The sequence below is a fragment of the Condylura cristata genome, unplaced genomic scaffold (genome assembly GCF_000260355.1).
Source record: "Condylura cristata isolate star-nosed mole 26May11 unplaced genomic scaffold, ConCri1.0 scaffold00026, whole genome shotgun sequence".
NCBI classification, from domain to species: domain Eukaryota; kingdom Metazoa; phylum Chordata; class Mammalia; order Eulipotyphla; family Talpidae; genus Condylura; species Condylura cristata.
Window position 1 is genome coordinate 20,382,877 of NW_004567127.1, and position 23,926 is coordinate 20,406,802.

Below are 23,926 nucleotides of genomic sequence, written 5' to 3' on the forward strand. Positions count from 1 at the left end.
AGCCCTGGGTGGCGCTGGGCTCTCTTTGGAAAACTCGACTTTATAAAGTATCTCATGCTTCATTAATTTGGTAACTTGTGGGGACAGAGTCTCTGTCAGATGAACGAACTGCTTTGTTTCTCTTTACATGTATACTTGCATACACTACCCTATTTGTGATGTTTCCAGAGGAGATTAGAGTCTGCTTTGCCCTGGCTCACACTCAAGTTTGTCAGGGGGCACAATTTCGGAGCTTTCCTGCTGGATGCGTGCAAACATGTAGGGCCTTAAGGATAGAGGGCAGCTTCCATCCTTTATATTTTAGCAAAAATTAAAAGCGGAGGATGATCATCATGAATGTTTTGAGAAAAATTGTTGAATATGTTTTAAGTCATCTTATTGGGAGAAAGTAATCTGGTGGTGGATATAAATTAAAAACACCCAAGAATTTTGAAAATGGTTGCATGGATTTGTGTTTCTTGAATGCACAATTGGCAGATGCCATAATCACATGGCTCATGAATATGTAGCTTTTCAAATTATGACTGTAGGTTCATGGGCATGGAAGTTATTATTTCTTTAAAACAAACTTAAAAAGAAAACATTGAGTCATGATATATGGTTAATAGAAAACATGTTTCAGATCATATTTCCTATCACATGGCTTTGGAGGAAATAGGCAAAGCAAGGTCCTCTGAGGAATGGGGTAGGGAGAATGTGTGATTCCCTCTTTCGGAATGTGGGGGCCAGTCCTCACTTGGGAGGTAAATGTTTCAATACTGGTCCAGTTCTTTACGTATAAAATTTGTTTTTACTGGACTCTGTACACAAAATTTATCAGGCATAATCTCCTTAATGCCTTTCTTTATGGACACAGTTATGCGTTCTAGGTCTTGGCGTATGCGTACAACTAAATTCTAGAGAAAAGACTTATCATTTACCATGTCTCTCCCCTGCCAGAGTTGACCAAGCCAATTAATGGCATGGCAAATGTTCCCGAAATGTCTGTATGTTTTTCTTTATTTTCCTTGTTTTGATCTTTCTGGCTTATTTATTTGTTGGTGGTTGTTGTTTGTTTTTAAACAAGCAGCTCTAAAGGAAAAACTTGCAAAGGTCAGGAAAAAGGAAAGGAATAGTGAAAGGTGGGTGGCAGGCAGGACCGGAGAGGAGAGGAACTGATGCTAATTGTGCAAGTGCCAAAGTCATGTAAATGTGTGAAGTCGGGCCAGTGAGTCAGAGGCCTGAGGAGCTGTGGTAAGCTAATAGCAGGCACTCAGCCATCTGATAGTGTGAGCTCCAGTGGCACTATGGGTGTGTGTGTGAGACTGATTGATTCCTGAACACATTTTTCCCTGAGATCTTAGCAGGCTTTTCTTTATCGTTAGGAAACTACAGATTCTCTTATTTCATAAGACCCATTTCTTTTTAGATGTGCAAGAAGAGGACTCCATCCATGACTTGACTTTTGTTCTCTCCTTGACTTGACTTTTTTTTTTTTAAGCTAGCATAGGGCGAAAGGTTCTTGCTTGTTCTCCAAGCAATCCTGTTTAAGCTTTATGAAGGTTCTTTGGAGTTTGGATAATATATGTATGTATGGCCTAGAGGGTGCTACTCAAAAATGCGTCAGAATCAAGGGGTGGAGACAGGAGGACTATAACACAGTTTTCTGGACATTCTTCCCTGTGTCTGCATTTAACATACTCTGTCTGTTGATGCACTGGTCTGAAGATCACACTTTGCGAGGCATTGGCTTGACAGGTCTCTTAACATTGACTTAAGTTTCTGAGCAGACCAACAAACTAATGGATGGACGGATGGGGATTAGAGTTCATAAACATCTTCCTTCCTCAGCTACAGCTAGAGCAGTGCCATCCAATAGACAATATAAAGCAAACAACATGCATAGCTCTGTTTTATAAACACATGTAAATAAAAAGAAAAGCAGTAACTGAAATTAATTTTAATGACATTTGTCATTTGACCACGTATATGCAAAGTAGTATTTACAGGTAATCAGTAGAAGGCTAATGAGCTGTTTTACTTTCTTGTACTATGTCTTCAAAATCTGGTGTGCATTTTATATTTACAACACAGGTCGATTTAACTAGCAGCATTCCAGGGCTCAGTGGTGGTATGTGGCTCGTGGCTGCTCTGAGGACAGCTGCAGGGCACTGAGCGCCGGCCATCCGTGTCTGCGTGACACTCATTCCCTCTTCTCCACCCCTCCTGAATTTGACCTCAGAGTCCTCAGCACAGAACTGGATTTCGGCATTGTCAACTCACTGGACCCTAGGACTTACTCATTCACTAAACAAATATATATTAATATCTTTTCTGTATTATGAGTACTCTGGAAACACTCTTCAGCAGAATAAGCTCTGAGCCGCTGAAGGAACCTACTAGGAGAAGATGGACAGTAAGTGTAATAGATTGAGTTATGTGGTAGTTGGGAAGGTGATCGTGTTACTAAACCATAAAAATAACAAAAAAGAGACCTGAATTTCTAAATGGGCAGGCTGCTGGGTGATTGAATTGTAATTTTTTAAAAAGATTTATTATTTATTTATGCATACTGAACTGGGGTACAGGCCAGAGGTGCAGGAGCGGTAAGAGGGTTCCCCAGAGACAGAGTGGGGAGCAGAAAGGCAGAGCAAGAAAAAAAGCAGACTGCTGAGGGGAGCAGCGGGCGGGTCAGGAGAGGTCTGCTGTGCCATGTGGGTCACCTCCGGGGCTGGGGATCAAACTCGCACTGAAGCTGCTGCCACGCTTGTTGTGCTGCGTCCTAACCTGTTGTGCCACCAGGGAGGGCCAGATTGAACTGTAATTTTAAGTAGGTCTCATGGAGAAGGGAACTTGTGTGTGCACTTGGAGAAGGTGGGGGACACTTCAGATGAGGTGTGACCCCATCATCTAGTGTGGCCTGCTTTTTTATAGGGGCCATACCTCTGGGAGCATGGTGTTCGGGGTTGGGGAAAGGAGGTGGCAGGGAGGGCAGGTAGTAGGGGCCTGGCCGTAGGGCAGGATCCTCAGCAAAGTTCCTCTCTCCCTCCTCACTGATGACCAAAGTGATGGGGGTGGCCCAGGAGAGACTGGTGCTGCTGCCAAGGCCTCTGAGTCAGCTGACGTGCTGAGATAAGTGCTAAAACGAAGAACCTCAGTTCCAGGAAAATGGTGTCTTCACCCACCAGGCAGGATTTGACACTTCACGCAGGCTTGGAGATCAGTTTTGAGATTTCAGTGGATCTGCTTCGAACCTTAAGAGTTAAAGCTGAAATGCAGGTGTGGAAACAAAAGGATTGGTTGGCTCCTTTGCTTTTTTCTTGCTCTTTTGGACGAGGTTGTTGAATCTGATCCAGAAAAAATAATAAACTTGGCTCTTGTTGCCTAGCCGTAAGTTCTTGTAATAAAACTCCCAGCCCTGGCAGATAGAGTAATGGTCTGCTCTTGAAAAAAGTTGTGCTCTTTCAAGAAGTCTGGTAGCATAACCAGAATTCAAATACAAATGTTGTGCCTGGTTTGAGAGGGAAGAGCGATTGGGAGGGGATGTGTGTATAGGGAACGACTCTGCAGCCCCGGGTTGGTTGGGCAGCAGAGGGCTTCGTGATTGCCCTTTTGACAGATGCTCGCTAAGAATTAGGATTCTTGGAGCTCAGTGCTCTGTTCATTCCCACAGGAAGGCGTTTTTCATGTCGGAATGTCAGAGGATTGGGTTTTAATTAGCAAGCCGAAGGAGCGATCAGTGGGTTCTAGGGGGAGACATGGAACTCCTAAATTAGTTAATAATTGGCTTTTAGGTGGAGTTATTGGGTGAAAAAATCAAATCACTAGCTTTAAAACTTGGCCGAAGATCATTTCCTGGGCAGCAAGGGAAGTAAAGGCCTTCGGTTACAGGAATGAAGAAATTAGGCATGTCCTTTCCTGTACATAACAGCGGCGTAAAGGAGTTCACTCAGCGAGCACTTGTGCCACACTCTGGCCCAGGTCAGGAGATCCAAAATGAACAAGGTACTTTCTTGTCTCTCTAGTTGTTCTTTTTTAAATGCAGTGTCAGGAATGCTGGTAAATAGTAGTGGTTCCTGTGAGGGGCTGTCTAGAGGGGAGCTCAAGGCTCCACCCTGAGGAGAGGAAGGAAGCCTGGGGGCGTGGACAGAGAAGGTGAGACTTGTGAGAGAAGAAGGAGCTCTTTGCCCTATGAGCAGGACCTGAAAGAGCAATCGAGGTGGAGAGCAGGGTGGTGCAGACTCAGAGGCCTGAAGTGGCCAGAGGTGGTTCCTGGGCATGAGTCCTGGGTACCTGGGAGCCTGGGAAGGGTTGGGGGGGCTTTCTTGGGTTCTGTGCCAGGTCGGATGTTTGAGTGCTGTCCTTTCTCATCACCTGTTTACTTTTTAGGTAAATCTCCCAGGTGACAGTGTTGAGGAGGGATGGAGAACGGCCCCCCTTCATTGGACTGACAGCTTGGAGGGGAGACTGTTACTGTAAAGCTTTCATGCAGATGTCAGAGCCTGTAATGGGGCGGCAACGTGGCAGTGACCTACAGACAGGCGGAGGATGGGGGATGGAATAAATAGTCTTGGGGATTTTCTGCCATTTTATCAAAATGTAAAATCCTGCTGTCAACACTTTTAAGTAACAGTTGCATTTCCACTCATGTAGTCATTGTCCCTGCTGTTGTGAAAGTAACCACGTCTAGTAAAAGAAAAATCCCGTCTCTCCTCTTTCAGTTTTTCTTCGCCATTCTCATAACATCTGTGTTCTTCACAGATTTCTACCCAAACCAGACTCGAGTGAGGTGCCACTGGAGAGTAGGCGGCACGAGTGTGTTGACAGAGGAGAGGAGGGATGACACAGGTGTAGCATGTCTTTACTTCAGTAGGGTTCTTGACAGGTCACGATGGCCTTAGACAAAGTGAAGGCAGTTCTGTGGACTGCTCTGCAGCTGTGAATGACCAAGGACCTGCCAGTGCTAGAGTCATGTGGAGTGTTCCTAAGTCACGGACCTCAGCCACGTCTTAGCTTCTCAGGGACTTAAGTGAGTGTGTACAGACACAAATAGGAAATAGACATTGACAGCTTAACAGTGATGCTTTATGGTCTCTACAGACTTGACTCTGGGCCCAATGATCAATACAAGAATCTGTACTTAAAGGATGCAGAGAGCCTCCATCTGGTAAAAACCTGGGGATTGAGGTACCAGCATTTCCTCCATCCACTTCCCCTGTATGAGCTGTCATCATTTCTCCCCCGGATTGTTCTAGAAGTTGGTATATGTTCCTGGTCTCCTGTTATATTAGACATAGCAGCCAGACTGACCCCATTAAAACCTTTGTTAGGTGTTTGCATGAACTCACAGTCGTGTGTTGTCACCCAAATGAAATATACCAGTCCTTCCTGATGGTGTGCAGGGTCCTGTTGGACCTACTGGTGTCCTCTGTGACCTCTCTGATCTTACCCATCTCTCCCTGCGCATCCCTGTGCCCTAGCCACACAGGTCTCCTTGCCCACCCGTCTGGCACTGCTGGCTTGGCTGTGAGTGCTCTTCCCTTGACGTCTCCCTGAGAAGTCAACTGCTTAGTGGCTTTCTCAATTAGACTTTTCTCCATCACAGCTTGGAAAAGTATAGTACCCCCGTTCTTTTCATTTATTTTGCCATAGCATGTTTTGTCATATTACATATTTTATTTCTTTTGTTTCTCTGACTTCCCTACTAGAGAATTTGTGTCAGTCACCTTCTCTACTACATGCCCAGTACAAGGCATGCCTGGCACATAGTCGATGGGCACTTAATAAATATTTGATAGATGAGTATATACCAATTAACATGAGACGTTAGCATGGCTCAGCTGATAAAAAAAAAAACTAGTGTGAGATTTTTTAAATAAATGTAATTCTTTTTTTAAGAATTTTAATTTATTTTTATGTATGCATACATACAAAAACTGGGGTGTAGGTCGGTGGGGCAGAAGGTGAGAGAATTCACAGAGTGGGAAGAACAGACCAATCTACTGAAATACACTGTTGAGGGGAGCAGCAGGTGAAGCAGGAGAGATTTGCTGTGCCATGGGGGTCCCCTCCTTGGCTGGGGATTGAACTCATGTTGCAGTGACTGGAGATAGCTTGATAGTACTGAGACTTTAACCCCTGTACCACCAGGGAGGCCCAAAGCTAGTGTGATCTTGGGTCACGTTTATATAGAAAGAAATTTATTGTAAGGAATTGGGTCACAAAGCTATGTGGGCCAGTAAGTTCAAAATCTGCAAAGCTCCTGTTTTAATTTGAACCTGTCGTCCACGAAGCTTCTGCAGACCATGGAGTTTGTGCTCTACTCTGAAGGCCATCAGCAGAGAAGTCACTCTTCCTTGGGGGAAGGTCAGCCTTTTATTCTATTTAGGCTTTCACTGATGGATGTGACCCACCCACATTAGGGAAGATGATCTGTTTTAGTCTGCTGATTTAAATGCTCATCTTATCCACAACACCCTCATAGAAACTATTAGAATAATATGTAACCAAGTTTCTGTGTACCCTGGTAGCTTAGTCAAGTTGACACACAAATCAACTATCACAGTACATTTGTCAGACCACACCCAAGATCCTGGGTCTTGTTCTAAGTACCTCAATTCAGAGACTTTGGTGGACAAGATCCAATATCAAGTCTCTGGGGAGATTGTTTGAAGAAGTGACATAATTAAACATTTGAAGGCTGTCTAGTGGGAGAAAGAGCAAGGAATTCTTTTGATCTGAAAGGCACAACTCGGGTAAGTGGATGACTGGTAAATCTTATGGATGGAAAGTAAGGGCAGAAGTGACCTGCCTTAGGAGCTAGTGAGGTCTCTCTAGACAGTGCAAGCAGGGGCTGGCTATGACGGGGTCAGAGGTCTCCCACTCATGTCCCTGTGTCAATTTTCTTGCCGCATGTAGGCCATTAGCTTCCTGAGGAGTCTCCTCTCTGCTCTGGAAATCAGAGTAACCTGCGTCACACATCCTGAGGATGAGATAGAAATACAGTCCCTTTGATGGGGCTGAGAGATGATGGTTGTTGATGTCAAGTTTTGTCAAAGCCAGCAGAGCTGGCCATATGGGGGATTGCTGACTCACCCTTTGCTGCAGCAGAAAATTTCCACTGACCTGCAGTCAGGGACACTTAACTGCCCCCGGCAGCTTTGCTTTCTTCCTATTGGAATGTGCCTTGAGGAGTGGCAGTTAACTCTTTTTCCAAATTCCTAAGCCCTGCTGCCTGCGTATATGGGCCAGGTTGCTACTGGCTGGGAGAAGAGGGGCTTGAACAGGGTTGCTGGTGCATGGAAGGGTCAGCTGGGCGTCGGTCCTTCTAGAAGAATCTGCAATATTCTCCTTTCACTTTTTTTCTTTTTTAACTTCAGGATACAGCAGAAGTTGTTCCGTATCTTCTCATATTTACTATGTTTACTTTTTTGCCTCTGGAATGCACCAGAGTGAAATATCTACTCCTCCATAATGGGAAAAAAAAATGTACTGTATGTCTTACGTATTTAAAACCCTAGTATTTTATTTTATGAGCATAATATGAATGAGAACAAAAGACGCAGCATAGCCAGGATGCTTGCCTAGACATTGCACTGTGCTGGCAATAAACAAAGGCCTTTGGACTGTTGTGGATTTTTTTGGTGATAGGCATGATAAAAATGAGTTTTTAGCACAAGGAGTTTTCAGCAAAAAGATGATTTTACTAGAGTGCTAAATTCAGAAAACTTGGATATATTGCTTGAAGTCCTTTGTTGGTGAGTAGCTAAGGAGGACTGAGACCCAGGCTGCCAATGTTTGGCTGGCAGTTAGGTGTCTCTGGAACTTTTCTTCTCATGTCCAACTAAGAGCAAAGCTAAATGTACCCCCTGGTTTTGCTTATAACTGGCATTGGCGAATGTCGTCATCACGCTAAGTGTGCTTCGCAGTGCCTGTTGCATAGTAGGTTTGCAGCAAGTTTTACATAGTTTACAACCAGATTAGTAATGGTTAGTTCTAGGCCTCCCAAGTCAATACAAAACAGAAAAGGTACTTTTATTCATTATTGTGTATTAAACAGCCCAGTTTGCTAGCACAGAAAGGGCTGTCATTTGGGGTTCTAGTGGAGGTTTTGGTAGCAGTAACCTTCAGTCAGTCCAAAGTGTAGACCAGCGTTTCTTAGTCCCTGTACTACTGATATTAGGGATAATTTCTTTTTGGAGGGTCTGCCTTGTGCTTTGTAGGATGTCAAGTAGTACTCCAGGCCTCTAGTCACTGGATGCTAGAATCACCTCTCTCCCAGTTACCATAGTTAATAGCATTTGGCGATCCATGTCTCCAGATGTACCCTGGGGAACAAAATCACCCCTGGTGAAAAGCCATTAGTACAGTGGAAACTTTGATATGCCCCATGCTGGGCCCTGTCCTAAGACGGTGCTTTCGAACTATAGATCCCTGGAAGGTAGGAGTCCTCCTTGACCCTACACAACTTACAAAAATGTTGTTGCCTGATCCCAAAATATGCTAATTGGTCTGGAGCTCAGGGAATTTGAATCTCTTTAGGTACACCTGATTTTCAGCCAAGTGGGAGACCGCAACATTAGTGTTCATGGAATCAATTTGGTGAAGTATTTCTTTGCCAGCATTAAACAAATAGATGCATCTGTAACTGAACAGGAAATATGAATGCCTAACACAGCAGTTAGGGTAAGTATTATTTTGTGTGTTAGGGCTGAAAAAATGTGTAAGGGATAAGCAAAATCCCTGCCCTCAACCTGTTTCCAAAGCAGCTTGCTTATATTTAGTGATGACGAGTGTGAAACTTAATACGGGACATTTATAGTTCTGAGTTGAGAATGTGGTAGACATTTGCTCACAATTTTAGTTTCACTCTGACATTAGTAAAATCAGAAATTTTATAAATGCTAGCCAATAAAGACAACATGCATATTCTCACCAGTAACCAAACTGGATTATAGTGCAGCAGCAAGATGATTCATGATGTATGTGTTACTTATATATACCACGGAGTGTTAAGTCAGCCATGTTCTCCATGCCTGCAATGTGGGGCTTGCATGAATCATTCCGAAAGTTTTGTGAGGTTCAGTCTAACTGCTTCTTTATTGTTTATGGAAATTTGGGGGTCTCACAAACTATAGTACACATTCATCTAATTGCCTGGAAGCGGGTAATGTGGGAGAAGACCAGCTACTTATGGCCATTCATTTTCTCTCAGTGCTCCAGAGAACATGAACTCAGGGGACGCTCACTGTGTGGTGGTGACTTGACTGTCGGCAGATGTGGGAAACCTGGAAGTCAAGTTCAGTTGTTAGCAAGCCTTGGGATCCTTAACCCCCCTCTCAAAGTCCTTGCAAACACTCCTAGGTTCCCCACTTGTCATGAAGCACATTACGTGGAAGGGTGACCTCACATGAAGCTGACATGCTCAAAGCCCATTGAATGTAGATATCCAGAGAGATCAGTGATAATTCTCATGGTTATACACAGTACCCCCTGCTTCTCTCATCACAAAGTTCTTTGAAAAATTCAAAGGGATCAGTACACTGTCAGATGTTTTAGAATGTTTTGTCATTAACTGGGAGTAAGTTGTCCTGGAATTATTTTTTCTTGAATCAGCTGCTGATAAAATGTGATCTGTCTGTCTGAACAAATGAAAGAATTTGGATTGACAAATACCCATTAGTTGTTGAGTGCTTTCTCTAATTATGATTCTGAGGAAGTGTAGCACCTTAAAATTTGCAATTTTGTTTCCTCTAGGTGTCGGAGGGTTCTGTGGTCCAATTTTCATCAGGCAACTTCTCCTTGTCAGCAAAAACAGAAGAAAGGAGCTTCCCCCAGGAGAATGAACATCTGTTAAATTGGGCTCGGAAGGAGTATGGAGCAGTCACTTCGTTCACTGAACTCAAGATAGCAAGAAACATTTATATTAAAGTGGGAGAAGGTAAATCTTATGTGGTTTTAATTAATGACTGATTTATGACAGTCACTTGTTTTCTTTTCCTAGACCAGGTGGTTAGAACAAGGAATCACAGAATTTCAGAGCTCTCAGGGACCCGAGGGCTCAACTGGGCTTCCCTCCCTTCTGTATTTTCTTCTGAGGAAACAGGACTCTGGTGGCTAAGTAGGAAATGAGGGAGTAATCTGGTGAGGGGGTGGGGGTAGCTCAGTAGGAGCAAGAAGACATCATGCACAGAAGCCGGAAGTGAATGGAAGCTGAGAAGCCGAGGATGTGCGAAGGAGGCCATAGCTAAGAGATGAAGTGGGGTGGGTGGGGTCGGTCAGCAGTGAGGGCTGCCTCTTACCTACCGTTGTGTAAGCCTTTGAAGTCAGTGTCATTTTGTGGTCTGGAGACATCAATTAAATTTTGGACAATGGCAGAGGAAATGCATTTAAATATATATTTTAATACCAGTGCCCATTACAGGGGAAATTGTTGGAGAGAAGAATTGTACGGCCTTGACAAGATAGTGCCCTGTTTTACTGTCCTTGCCTTGAGAGGGCTATAAATATCCGGTGACTCAATTTTAAAAGAGTATTTTTAAAAAAATAATATAATAGTTTATTTTTACATCATTTTATTCCTTTTTCCATCTCAGTTGTAATCCTGGTGGCCTTCCCATCACCAAATCACCCATGTGCCATCACCATAGTCCAGTGCACTCCCCCTCCCCACCCTCCCCATTTTTGATCCCATTCCCCACTCCACCCCTGTAAAATGTTTCTAGTATATATAGTTGTTCGTTATTATTTTCTCCCCTGGTCTGTTATACTCCTGCTATGAGTGAAACCACTAGTATTTTTCCTTTTCTAAAAGAGTATTTTTAATAACTCTTGCTATCATTCTTTTTAGTGGAGTCTCTCTGGAGCACTCACAAGTTTTTTTTTTTTTTTTTTAAAGATTTATTTATTTGTGTATACAGAACAGGCCAGAGGCTCAGGGGCGGTGAGAGGCTTCACCAGAGACAGAGTGGAGAACAGAACACGCAGAACAACGAAGTACACTGCTGAGGGGAGCAGCGGGCGGGTCAGGAGAGGTCTGCCACGCCATGTGGTCACCTCCGGGGTAGGCGGGAATCGAACTCATGCGGAAGTGGCTTTAGATTCTCAGTGCTGTGCTTTAACCCGCTGCGCCACCAGGGAGGGCCACTCATAAGTTTTTAGAGAGAACAATTCTCTAAATTTGTCTTTGTTACAGTTAGGTGCTCATTTGAAAACTGCATTCCAGGCTTTAAACATCCATATCCTTTCGAGTTCTACAGCTGTTATCACCTTCTCTACAGAGAGCTTGGCAGTACAGGGTGGGTGGTTGAATGCTGGTTCAAAGAACTTGCTTGGATCAGGGCTGCCTGACAGATGCAGGGAAGGTGGACAGTGATGTAGAGTGTGCAACGAGGGTAGCCCCTAACAGGTGCTTTTACACACACCCTCCTCACCCCAACAGTAAACTAGAGGGAACTGTTCTCTCCACCATTTTAGGATGGAGCTAGTGACGGTTACACTGATTTGCTCAAATCCACATTACTTGGATACAGTAAAGCCAAAACTCAAACCCAGGTTTCCTGAATTGAAGTCTAATGCTTTTTGCCTGAAGCTGTACTGTAAGTCTTGGCCAAATAAGCAGAACCTAAAAATGAAAGCAGGCCACCTAGATGAAAAGACGTATTAGATGGGAGTTGATTTCAAAAGTTGACAGTGTTACTAATCTCTCTTATTATTCAGGTAGCTAATAATAGAGATCAAGTCCCATTGGGATAAAATGAACAATCTCTTCTTATAAGGGTTTGGAGCCTTGGCTAATGGGCTGCATTTCTGACGCTGAATTTGCTAGCAGCATGAAAGAATGTTGATTTCCCCCTTGGAATTGGTTAAAGTACAAAATGTGTTATGGTAACAATTAGAATGTGGGGTTCCAATCTAGACAGTGCATGAGCTTCTCTACACAGAAGCCACCTGCCTAAATGACTCTCCCAAGGCCACACACAGGGTTGGGGAACCTTGGTTCAGTTCACTAAGCAGTTTTTAACTCCTTAGTAATACCTTTAGCGCCCTTGAAACTTGATTCCAGCTACCAGCTGGGAATAAGTCACCATGAAGGGGGCTGTTGAGGAAAGGGAGGGCCCTTGATAAGGCCTGTGGATCACAAGTGTCGTTAGCTGTCGTGGGTAAGACCCTGAGGAGGCTTCATTCTTGGGCTTCCAAGAACCTGCCCTGTCTCTCCCCAGTCTGTACCAGGTATCCCGGGCCATGAGCCTCTTCTTGTTCTATCCCCAGTGATTCTCGAAGTGTCCCCGTCTCAGCAGCCAACTCATCCCCTGGGAACTTGTAATGTCAGTTCTTGGGCCCACCCAGACCAACTAAATCAGAAACTCCAGGGGATTGGTCCAGCCATGTGTTTTAAGAAACAAGCCAGTTTCAGTGATTCCGATACTCTAACCTCTATAGGTCTTCTTCACAAAGAGTGGGGTTATTACTAATAAACTCATTGTAAGATAAATATATCATAATTTGAAATGGTGTCTAGGAGCCGTGGCTTTATGCTGCTCCCAGCATTCCAAGAGTGTCAGATGCAGGTGTCCACTGAATTCCTGTGGCTTCCTGCCATTGTTAAGTTCAGAAATCCTAACTGAAACCCTCATAACTTGGAGACTGTCTGTACTCTCACAGTGGCTGGCTGAGGAGTTTTGCTTGTTATCCCCTCTGGTTGCGTTAACTCCAAGGCATCAAGCAGCACTCTGATTTATCACTGGAGTCTCAGTTTCTATAGCAGGAAAAAGAGGAATTTGCATTACTATCCATGCTTTCAGAGTATATCATTGTAGGTTTCAGAGTAATTTGTCAACCCTTTCCTAAAATACAAACAAGCATGTGACTTTTTCCCCCAAAACTTGCCAGATTTCTACCCGGGGATTCCCCTTTGTGGTTTCCTTTCTACTTGGCAGTTGGTATGAGATTTGATGCCAGACATGCAGCAGGTCGTTTGGGGATGGGGGGAAGGGGGAGGAGGGAAACACACACACACACACACACACACACAGATGTGCGCACACACACACACACTCACATACAGGACCAAAAGTGATCAGCTTGTTCAACTTCATGACAATGACCTATGGGACTTGAGCGCTTAATAAAAGCAGCTTTGAAACAATTCCATGTTTCTCAGTGGCTTAGGAGGGTCGCAACTCAGATGAGTTTTTCTGTTCTTTGTGTCAGATCTCATCATTGTTGATTCAGGAAACCTATACCAGGTGCCTGCTGCAGGCCAGATGCACACTAGGCAGGACACCCATGACCTGTAGAGACGGGCCAGTATCCCCACAGGGCCCTGGTCTCCTGAGTGCCATAGGGCCCCTCCCTGGCTCACGCACACACTTTCTGATTCTTGATTAAATTTCAGCCTTGGCCACCCCAGTATCATTTTCCACCCTGTGATCTGGGGGAGGCATGTGCAGCTGTAGAATGTGCATTCCTCATCTGCTCATCTGGCAAAACCCTCAGCAGATGTACAGGGGAGGCTGTTCCAGTTGGCAGAGTCCTGGCCACTTCTTCGGGAGGGGTCTTAGAGAAGCATGCAGAATGGGGAGCCAGTCCTTTCTTGCCACACGCCTGCAGGTAGGGGCCAGCTGAGTGCTTCACCAGGGGTGACCCCGAGGGTGCGCACGGCCTGACACCACAGTTTGTGCTGTGTATTTCAGCCCAAGGAAGGTTGCACAGTTTGGACCGGGGGTAGGAGCAGGGCATGTCAGTCCAATCTCCTGATCTGATTCCTTACTCCTGAGTGAGACTTGCATATGGATTTGAACCCTGGCATCCTGTCTATTAAATGAAAAAGGCAGAAGTCTGTTTCATTAAAGTGCCAGGGTTCTGATTAATCACCCCTTTCGAAAAAAGTTTGCTGCACCTAGAACTTCCTTGACACTGCTCCCAGCTGTAACACTGCCAGTAGTTCAAGTTCTGTTTAAACATTTAAACACTGAATGGAAATCTCATCAGCCACAGTGCTGTGCTAACGGCACATGTGTTTGGGGGAGCATCTTTACACTGGGTGCTACGTCACTGTCCTGGTAGAGGTGATGAGCAGGATGAATGTGTTTGAAAGCACCTTCCAAACTGTAAAGTGCCATAGAAACAGTAATAGTCTGTGACAAGATGGTGAGAAAGAGTAAAAGTGAGTCCTTGGCCCTCCCCGGTGGCGCAGCAGGTTAAAGCACTGCACTAAGAAGCTCAAGCCACTTCCGCATGAGTTCGATCCCCACCTGCCCCGGAGGTGACCACATGGCGTGGCAGACCTCTCCTGTCCTGCCTGTTGCTCCCCTCAGCAGTGTACTTCAATCTGCCTGTTCTGCTCCCCACTCTGTCCCTGGTGAATCCTCTCACCCTCCGTATCTCTGGCCTGTACCCCAGTTCTGTATGAATAAAATTAATAAATCAAAAAAAAAAAAAGTGAGTCCTTACACTTTACCCCAAACTCCTACCTCAGTTTATAAGAGTATCAGGTGCTGCAAGGAATCAGTGCAAGGGAATGATTCATTCTATTGGGTGGACCAGAGAATTAACCAGGTGCTGACTCTTCTTTTAATTGAAATAGGAAATATCTGAAGAGGGGCATGTTTGGGGCTAGGCTGGGTCCCTGGATTCAGTGATGTGTATAGCCGGCTGAAATAACTGTTCGGTTTGTAGGTGAGAGGTCTTAGCAGACTGGTAAGCGCACAATCTGCAGCACAGAAAAGGAGGTAAAGTTGATGATCCAGGTACCAGTTGAAGACAGGAGTGACTGACATCATTGGGAAGAGCAGCAGACAGAAAGAGCATTGAGGACAGAACTAAGTTGCTTAGCATTGGATCGGCTGTGGAACTTAAAAATAAAAAGCTGCTTAGGTAGCCATTCCCCTCCAGATCTCCTGAGTCACGCTCTCGGGGATGGGAACAAACAGATGGTTTCTGATGTGCGTCAAAGACTAAGGACCACTAGTGTTTACCAGATGAGCAGAGGACGGGGAGCCCATGAAAGCGGAAAGATAAGTCCAGAAATCAATGAGGGCAAAGAAGTATCGCATTAAACAGGAAACAAGTCAGTTTGGACAAAAAGAGGCCTCGGGTTGTCAGTAGAGGGGTCCCTGGTGACCCTAAGGGAAGGCATTCAGCACAGAGGTCGAGGGTCCTGTGTCCTGCACTCGCTCAGCACCACGCCACCTTCCTTCCTGCCAGCCCGGCTGCCACCGTAGCCCAGTGGTTTGATAGATTGTCCTCTGCTTCTCTATTTCTAGATCAAGTGTTCCCTCCCAAGTGCAACATAGGGAAGAATTTTCTGTCACTCAATTACCTTGCTGAGTATCTTCAGCCCAAGGCGGCAGAAGGGTGTGTCATCTCCAACCAGCCCCAGGATAAGGAAGTACACATCATCGAGTTAATCACCCCCAACTCGAACCCCTACAGGTGAGTGTGTGCGTGTGCGTGAGTGTTCTGAGCTGAGAAGAGGTGAAAGGAAAGATGTCTCCTGGCTCAAGGCAAGGAGAAGCACCCGCACAGCTCCCCCCACCCCACCTCCCCATGCAGTGGGGTCAAGCCATCGGTGCCTCTGTGGTCCACAGAAGCTTTGAAGGAAGGAGGCACACTGGTGGTATGCTTTATTTTCTGCATATGTCCATAGATCGCATGTATTCCAGATGATTTCCTGAAGCCTGTTCTGAACTTCTGGGTACTAATTATAGGACACAATCATTCTTGCTCCATCATTATCCCCCTTGACTGAGATGTTCCCTGCTAAGAAAATTATATAATTTGCCTTATTAACATAGTTCTTTTAATGACATTCTGTTTTTAGTAAAATTCTGTTGAGAGTCTTCATAACTGTTATAAAGCTGTGTGTGTGCGCGTGTGTGTGGGTGGTGGAGTAGCCTTTCGTGGTGGTGACCCTATATAGCCATTAGGTACAACTTGCCTCTTCCTCTTGTTCTTGTTCTCTCTCCCACCCTCAGCTTCCTGCTCCGGGAATTGGAAATTTAACTCTCCCTATCAAGAATGATGAGGGAATTAAAACAAGAAATGGGGAGAAAGTAGGCCATTCTTCTGCTTTAGCCTGTATCTTTTGGGTACTAGGTACTTACAAATGTACATATATTTTGTATAAGGATTCCAAAGTTAGTATTTTAATCACGTTTAATTTAAAAAGCGATTCCATTCAGTCCTATACGATGGATTTTATAGAAAAAGAAACGTGAATGAGGGTAGAAGCAATCTGGCAAATGTGCTTAGATACTAAGCTTCAGGCTTCATTGGAGTAGATCATTCATTTTCTGTTTTCCCAGTGTATAAAACCAAACTGGAAAGAAAGACTTGCCTTTAAATTCAGAATGACAGAGATGTTATTGTTTGGTCAATAAAAATTCTCTTTTATATGGAATTCTTAGAAGTTTAGGTTGTGTTCATCAATTTTCCACTAATCACTTGGTTGACCATCTGTTTTCTTTATTTTAATAACTCCATATCCAGAAGTTTGGGCAAGTAAGTACACATATGATTTTGTAGCAGATGTTAATGGCTTAAGCAAACTGTATAGAAGTTAAGAAATCCTCCAGCCTTTTGCCTCTTACTTTATTCTGAAGTTTCCTTTTTTTATTGCCACACCTCCCTCGTCTTTGTACCCCAACTCATCAAGCTGCTAACCCTATAATAGAGAGCATGAAGCTAACCATATAAGAGAATAGTGAAGGAGTTGAAGGCTGAAAAGCAACATTTCTGCTTCCAAAGTGAACTGTTCTGTTTGGTCAAGTTCATTTCAAATAGTGACTGCTTTAAGTAACCACTTTTTTTTTTTTTCCAAAGAAGAAAAAATTTAGGGACTAATTATCAGCAGCTGTATTTTTCTATTGTTATGTAAAGTCATTTTGTTGTGTGTGTACTAACAATCTGTTTTGCACATGTCACTGGACTGGGATCTGCTCCAGCTTTTTAATCAACTGGCCAGACACTGGAAACACGAAGACTTGGAAGAAGGGAGATAGTTGCAACTTTCTGGCGTTCTTTCTGGTCCTAACTCTGCCTTTGTTTTCCACTCACAGTGCTTTCCAGGTGGACATCACAATTGACATAAGACCTTCTCGAAAAGATCCTGAGGTGGTCAAAAATCTTATCCTGATCTTGAAGTGCAAAAAGTCTGTCAACTGGGTGATCAAATCTTTCGATGTTAAGGGAAACCTGAAAGTGATTGTAAGTTGTTTGAGCGTTTCTTTGTTTTGATGAATAGTAAACATGTAAGCTATGTTTGTAATGTTATTTTTGTAAAGTTTCGGCAGCTTTGAGCTTTCTGTATGGGCTCTCAAGTATTTTTCACCTTGTAAAATGGGCTGCTCTTTAGCTTCTCCTGACAAGGTAGGCCTTATGGTAGTTAAAAGCATGGTGTTTGGGGTCAAGACAGATTAGGACTTGGGTCCAGAATCAGCCACTTACAAATTGTCACGTTGGGCAAAACTTTTCTACTCTGTGGACCCCAGTTGCTTTATTTGTGTAAATGAAAATGTCTTAGCCATAGTGAACACAAGCCTTTCGTTGTTGAGAGTCCTGTGAGGTCCTGAATGGTGTTATGATCCTGATAATCAGCTCTCACTTGGGGGTCAGGTATTTAGGGTGTGGAAAATTAGGTAGGCCCACACTGTCGGCTTTTCTTTTTGAAATAAATATGTGATACTAGCATGCCCTTGGGCTTGCTTCTTCCTTCTAAGGATGAAACACTGATAAAAATCACCATATTGGTGGCCCTCCCTGGTGGCGCAGCAGGTTAAAGCACAGCACTGAGAATCTAAAGCCGCTTCTGCATGAGTTCAATTCCGCCTGCCCCGGAGGTGACCACATGGCGTGGCAGACCTCTCCTGACCCGCCTGCTGCTCCCCTCAGCAGTGTACTTCGTCGATCTGCCTGTTCTGTTCCCCACTCTGTCTCTGGTGAAGCCTCTCACCGCCCCTGAGCCTCTGGCCTGTACCCCAGTTCTGTATGCACAAATAAATAAATCTTAAAAAAAAAAAATCACCATATTGGAGGGTTTAGGGTGAGATGCTGCAGGAAAAGTGTAGGCTGGCTATTTCCTGAGCATCATGCTTCATGAGGGACCTCAGAGCTGAAGTGGTTGGCATGATAGGCAAAAGCAGCCGGTTTCCTGATAAGTTGAATATTCAAATGTGGTCAAGTAAGTCTTTTCAAATACATTTAGGAAGATAACTATTTGACATAGAATCTTAGCATGAATTATATTGAACATTAAAGAAAAAAATCCCCCATTTTAAAAGATCATTTTAAAGGTGATAATGAGTTCTTTAACCACCTCCTTCATAGGCTTAATTGTTTTTCTTATCTTCTTAAAAATTTGTGAAGGATTCTGCTTTCAGCACCTGCATTGAATCCATTGGGGCAGGTTTGATGTTTTCATAACATAAACAAACAAAGCCTTTGGTTTGAGTATTCTCCATGGCACCTTCTATGTGGTACAGTAGTGAACAAAGCCAGCGGTCCCCTAGGCAACATCATGCACACGCCCCCACCAGTGGCAGCCGGAAAGCCAGAGCACACATCTGAATTTTAAAGTAATCACTTCTGGTTCCTGTGGGTGGTTTTTTTAAAAAAAACTTTGAGAGGATTCCAGTAAGCCATCACCTATAATGGTGATATATTAATTTGGTGCTAAGCACAGAGCCCAGTCATGACTTTCTATAGTCAGAAATGTTTTGATTGCCCTCTCTGGCATGGCAGGAGGGTGTTGGTGACCTGGGGTGTCTGCAGCCTTTGCTGCCTGGCACACCAACCAAATGTTTTTAATTTCAGAATAACAAAAACAGGAAAGGGAATCATGCTTTGAAAGGCAAAAAACATACGGTACATTTTAATTCCCTGCTGGAGTTCTTGTGTAAATGTTCTTTTGGGCCTGACCCTTTCGTGGCCTTCTCCCTGAGTGTGTGGCTGGTCCACGCAGCCCAGGAGTCCTTTCTGAATGTCCCCACTCCTCAGAGCATCAGAAAGGCTAGAAATAAGATTGCTCATCCCCAGCACAAGATTTGTTTATATTCCTCTCCTTGGCTGTACTCCTGTTCCAGGCCAATTTTGGACAATGCACGACAACATTACTAAACAATTAGGTAATGTTTCACAGTGTTCTTTTTTATTCCCCCAATCAGTTTCATGCTTTGTGACTTCTTAATTCCCCGTCTCAAATGTGAGTTCTGACTGCTTTGAGGGAAAGGTACCTGCTAAAACAAAACAAACAAAAAAAATGGTATAAGTTTGTGCTTCAAAAGAGGGAAGTGGTTCAGTGACTTGTTGATAGAATTTCCTTTGGGGACATGGTGGTAGAGAGGAAAGAATCCCAACTTTGGTGCCAAACGGGGCTGCGTTCAAAACTCATCGCCAACTGACATTCCCCTCAGCTGGTGCTGGGCAATCCAACAGAGCTCTGCGTCTGTGTACTTGCCTGTGAAATGGGTGTGATGACACACTCACCTTGAGATTACTTAGCAGAGTTTATTTGTTCATTTATCCAACAAATATTCATTAAGGGCCTGTGGCCATTCCTAAAGCACTCTCCCTACACAGGCTGAGTTCTCAGCTACCTGAGTTATTTAACTGTAATGAGTTTCAAGTTCCCCTTCTCTAACAAATGAATAGCAATACCTATTTCCATATATTTGGCAGGAGAGATAAAGATAATATGCTCCTAGCACAGTGTCTCCCATAAAAAGGGGGTTCGACATCCTTCTATAAGCAGCTCTTTACATCTCTAGACAAAGAAACTTTCCTGCTAAAGGAATTATAAAGAACTTGATGGGCTACCTTTAAAGAACACTGTTAAACTGGGTAGTTTATGCGTGTGTGCTGAGGGTGGGACAGAACATGCCCTCCAAATGCCAGAATGGTTTGGTGGGACTCAGAGACTTCTTGCATTGTGCAAGGAGAACCTCAAGGTTCACATTGACGTGCCCAATTCTGCCTTTTTCTTAGGTCCCTTTTGGGCCATGCATAATTACATTTTGGAAAAACTTCAAAACATAAAAGAATAGATGGAGGAAACTTGTTAGAAATTTCCTGTCGTATTAATTCATGTGGCCTCAGACCTTCCAGGTTGGCAATAGCCAGCTGGGTTCTTAGAAAAAACACGCTTTCATCCCAGTGGGAATATGCCTTACACTCTCTGGCCAACCCCTCCGTCAGGCAACCCCTTCTCCCACCACCAGCAGTTCTGACGCAAGTGTGTGTTGGCGGTGGGGGAAGAGGCACTAGACTCCACTCAGCTCCTCATCTTCATGCCGCTGTCACTGGAAAGATGGTGGTGATATGTGCAGACCACCTTCAACTCTTTCTCAAGTAATGACACTGAGACCATGGAAAAGCCTGGGGACCCTTAGAAATACAGGGTGAGGATTTCCCTCATTGCTGGAACCACCTTGCCTGCCATTGTCTGAAGCCATGCTGCTTCACAAATATGTAAAAACTGTCGAGCTTTGGAAGAGCTGAGGCAGGATTAATATGAGTTGTACTGGCTCCGATGTAATGTGGAAAGGTATAAACAGATCATTTCATATTGGTACAAAGGACAGGTGGCAGTCATGATGAGAGAATTCTGAGCCTACAGTATTTTCTCAGCTGTCCAGCAACATGAAAGACGAGGGCAGATGAGGCCAAGAGTATTGTTTAGGCCAGTGTTACAACTCCAGCCAATCTAAATGAAACGCTGCTTTGAAAGGCTGGAAGAAGCTGTGCCTAAGAATCTGCTGTTGACTAAATGAGTACAGAGTTCTAAGAACAAATTGGGTCCTTCTATACCTTATTTTAGTTTTCCTTTTTCTAATTAATTAATTAATCATCTAATTAATCATTCTCCTCCCCCTCCCCCTCTCCCACCTCCCAGGAACTGAATCAGAATAAGAGCTAAAATAGTCAACACCTGTGCAACAGGGTTTATTTTGCAAATGGCTCCAGAATTGGGTGAAAGCTCTTGTCTGGTTCCTCTACATGCTTGATTGTGACTCAGTCTGGCAGTTTTTCCTCAGATAAGTCCTTTGGGTAACAGAAAATTATACTGGGTGAGATTCTTTTAAGCTTTAAATTAAGATATGTGTACTTAAGCCGGTATCCCACAACGGAAAAGGCCAAGAGAACTTAGAGCCTGTGAATCGTCTATGGTTTTATAGTGGGAAAGGATTAATATTTAGTCATGTTAGGAGCACACTGAAAGGGAAACGAATGGGGAATTTAGGAAAAATGCTGCATGTATGCAAGAGAAAATAATTGGGCATGGAAATTAAAGGGATTTTTATATGGCATGAAAATGGGTAAGTTGCATGCTTAATGGACCTTCCAGCTCTGTCGGAGTAATTGTTGGAACTATGGTACCTTCCTGTTGGGGCCCCCTGTGCAGATTTCAGCTTCCTCACTCTGACAGGGTAACTGCTAGAGGAGAGAGAAGGTAATGCGGCATTTGCCTTCCCTATCCTGGTTTCTCAGAAGCCTTTATATACTTTTCTTGAAAGAGATCATCACCCACCTCTAATTTGAACTTTGTCAAGTAAATACCGATTTTTAAGACTTGTATGGCTGGATAAGATATTGGTACTTAGGGGAAAAGTAACTTGAACTAATTCATATATAGAACAGAAAATCTAATCATTCAATTAGTAGAGTTGGCAAATGAATACAATTACAGGATTGCGAAAAATGTCCTAAGTTATAAGTAAAGTGTAAAATTGGTTGCTCATAAATGAGATGTTAAATTCCATATGGAATTTAATAGTTACAAAGATGGAGTTGTCTCCACACTGAAATCACTCATTTGTGCCTTCTTTCAACTAAATCTAGGATATAGAAATCTAGGATATAGGAAGGCAAACCTTAGCTATTTTTTTGTACCATAAGATGTACATCTGTATCCTTTATATATAATTTTAAATAAGAATATATAAGATAAACTTTGGTATACGTAATTTGGTGTTTGTTACTATACCTAGTATAACATACTAGGTATATTAGTATGTAACTACTCATACTAATGGATATTTTTGTCAACACATACACGCCAAGTGGTGTAACCAAAAAGCCTGAAAAAATGTCTCTTAATCTGCTGTTAAGGATTTTCACATTAGTATTCTTAGTCAAGAATACTAATAAGGATAAAAAGAAAAAATCCCTCAAGGACAATATAGAGTCTGTTTACTGCAGAAATAATTTGTTTAAAACACTGTGTAATTTTATTCTCCCAAGTGAAACTGTGCAATTATCTGTAGGCCCCCAACAGTATTGGCTTTGGTAAAGAGAGTGAACGATCCATGGTAATGACCAAATCAATAAGAGATGATATCCCTTCAACCCAAGAAAACCTGATCAAGTGGGCTTTGGACAATGGCTACAGTCCCATCACATCATACACAGTGGCTCCTGTGGCTAATAGATTTCATCTTCGGCTTGAAAATAATGGTAAGTATGACTTTAAAAGTATGTAAAAAATAACCCCCAGATGGTACTTTCCAAAGAGGAACTCTTATTTTAACATAGATGGTGCTGTTTTTCTGTCACATATTTTAATGACTTGTTTGTCTAATGAGGTTTTACGTCAAGTTTAAAGTTATTGAGAATTGAGATAAGTTATTTTGAGGAAAGTCATTATAATGCAGATTTTTCAGTAACATGAGTTGAGCAGGTTGTATTTACTTTCACTGTGATTACACTAAAGATAAATGAGTGGGATTCTCCCAGAGGTACCTAGAAATCATTTATGACTGAGATACTGAGGGTTGGAGCCTGCAGGAGAAAGGTCCTAAGTTAGAAGAAGCTTTAAGCCTATTGGAAAACTGTCTCAGGTACTCAAGTGTATATGTCACTCTTTTAGTCCTACCCAGAGGGAATGTAGGAGTTCTTATCCTAGTTTGATGGAGTAGTGAGCAGAGGCTTAGAAAATTCTTGAGGTTTTCCAGAGTTTTCTAGCCAGCAAGACTCAAACCCCAGGTTTTCTGATCCCCAGAGCTGTCCTTCATAGTACCTCATGATATTCCTCTCAGAATGAGGAGAGTCAATCCCACTTTTGCTATTTATTCACTATTTAGGGTACAGCCACTTAACATCTGTATCAGTTTCTTCCTCAGTGAGAGGGGCAGCAATGAGACCTACTTCACAGGCCTTTTACCTACATCACAGGCTTTTTGTGAAAGTTTTTACAAAGTAGAGCCTTCCAAAGCAGGCTCTCCCCGGTAGTACAGTGGGTTAAAACACTGCACAATGAAACTCTCAGAAGCCACAATTGACCCACATGGTACAGCGGACCTCTCCTGTCCTGCCCCTGCTCCCCTCAGGAGTGTATTTCAGTACATCTGCCGGTTCTGTTCCTTACTCTGTCTCCCCACTCTGTCTCTCACCCAACACACCTCTGGCATGTACCCCAGTTCTGTAAGCATAAATGAATTTTAAAAAATCTTCCAAAGCTTGAGTTCCTACTCTGGACACTTAACAGTTGTGCCATGCTTTTAAAAAAGATAGTGCTAGTGTCCATGAGGTAGGTTAACTGAAACATACTTCAGTTGCCTCTGCAGAGCAGATGTAGTGGACACTCAGAAATTTTCTCCCTCTAATCTGTTGTGAAGTCAGTATGACAATGTTCTGACTATTAATCGTATGGAAATATACCAAAGTAGTTTTTTCTTCTTTGGGCCTTTATCTTAAAAGGCTAGGGCACCCAGGTCCCTGTTAGAATTTAGTGCCAAAAAGGAGATAACAAATAATGTTAAAATACCAATATTGTTTCAAGAACAGTACAGAAAAACTAGAGAATCTTTATAATTCAAGGAAGTATTTTAGCGGCATTTGGATGGAATAATATTGTCCCACATAATTTACTTAAATCATAGATTTCTAAAGCTTGTAGAGCTCCAGAAATCCTGTCTCTCATCCAGTAGTTCTAAACCTTGACTGCACATCG

The 23,926-nt window shown here is 43.4% G+C and overlaps 1 protein-coding gene across 1 annotated transcript in view; it reads left to right on the forward strand.

Annotated features, from left to right (window-relative positions):
• TGFBR3 (transforming growth factor, beta receptor III) overlaps positions 1-23,926 on the forward strand; it is a 179,671-nt gene that overhangs the window by 121,924 nt on the left and 33,821 nt on the right. The window contains exons 5-8 of the mRNA XM_012730162.1: positions 9,736-9,919; positions 15,246-15,414; positions 17,040-17,187; positions 22,242-22,431. Of these exons, the coding sequence (XP_012585616.1) occupies positions 9,736-9,919; positions 15,246-15,414; positions 17,040-17,187; positions 22,242-22,431 (691 nt within the window). The remainder of the gene's footprint in view (positions 1-9,735; positions 9,920-15,245; positions 15,415-17,039; positions 17,188-22,241; positions 22,432-23,926) is intronic.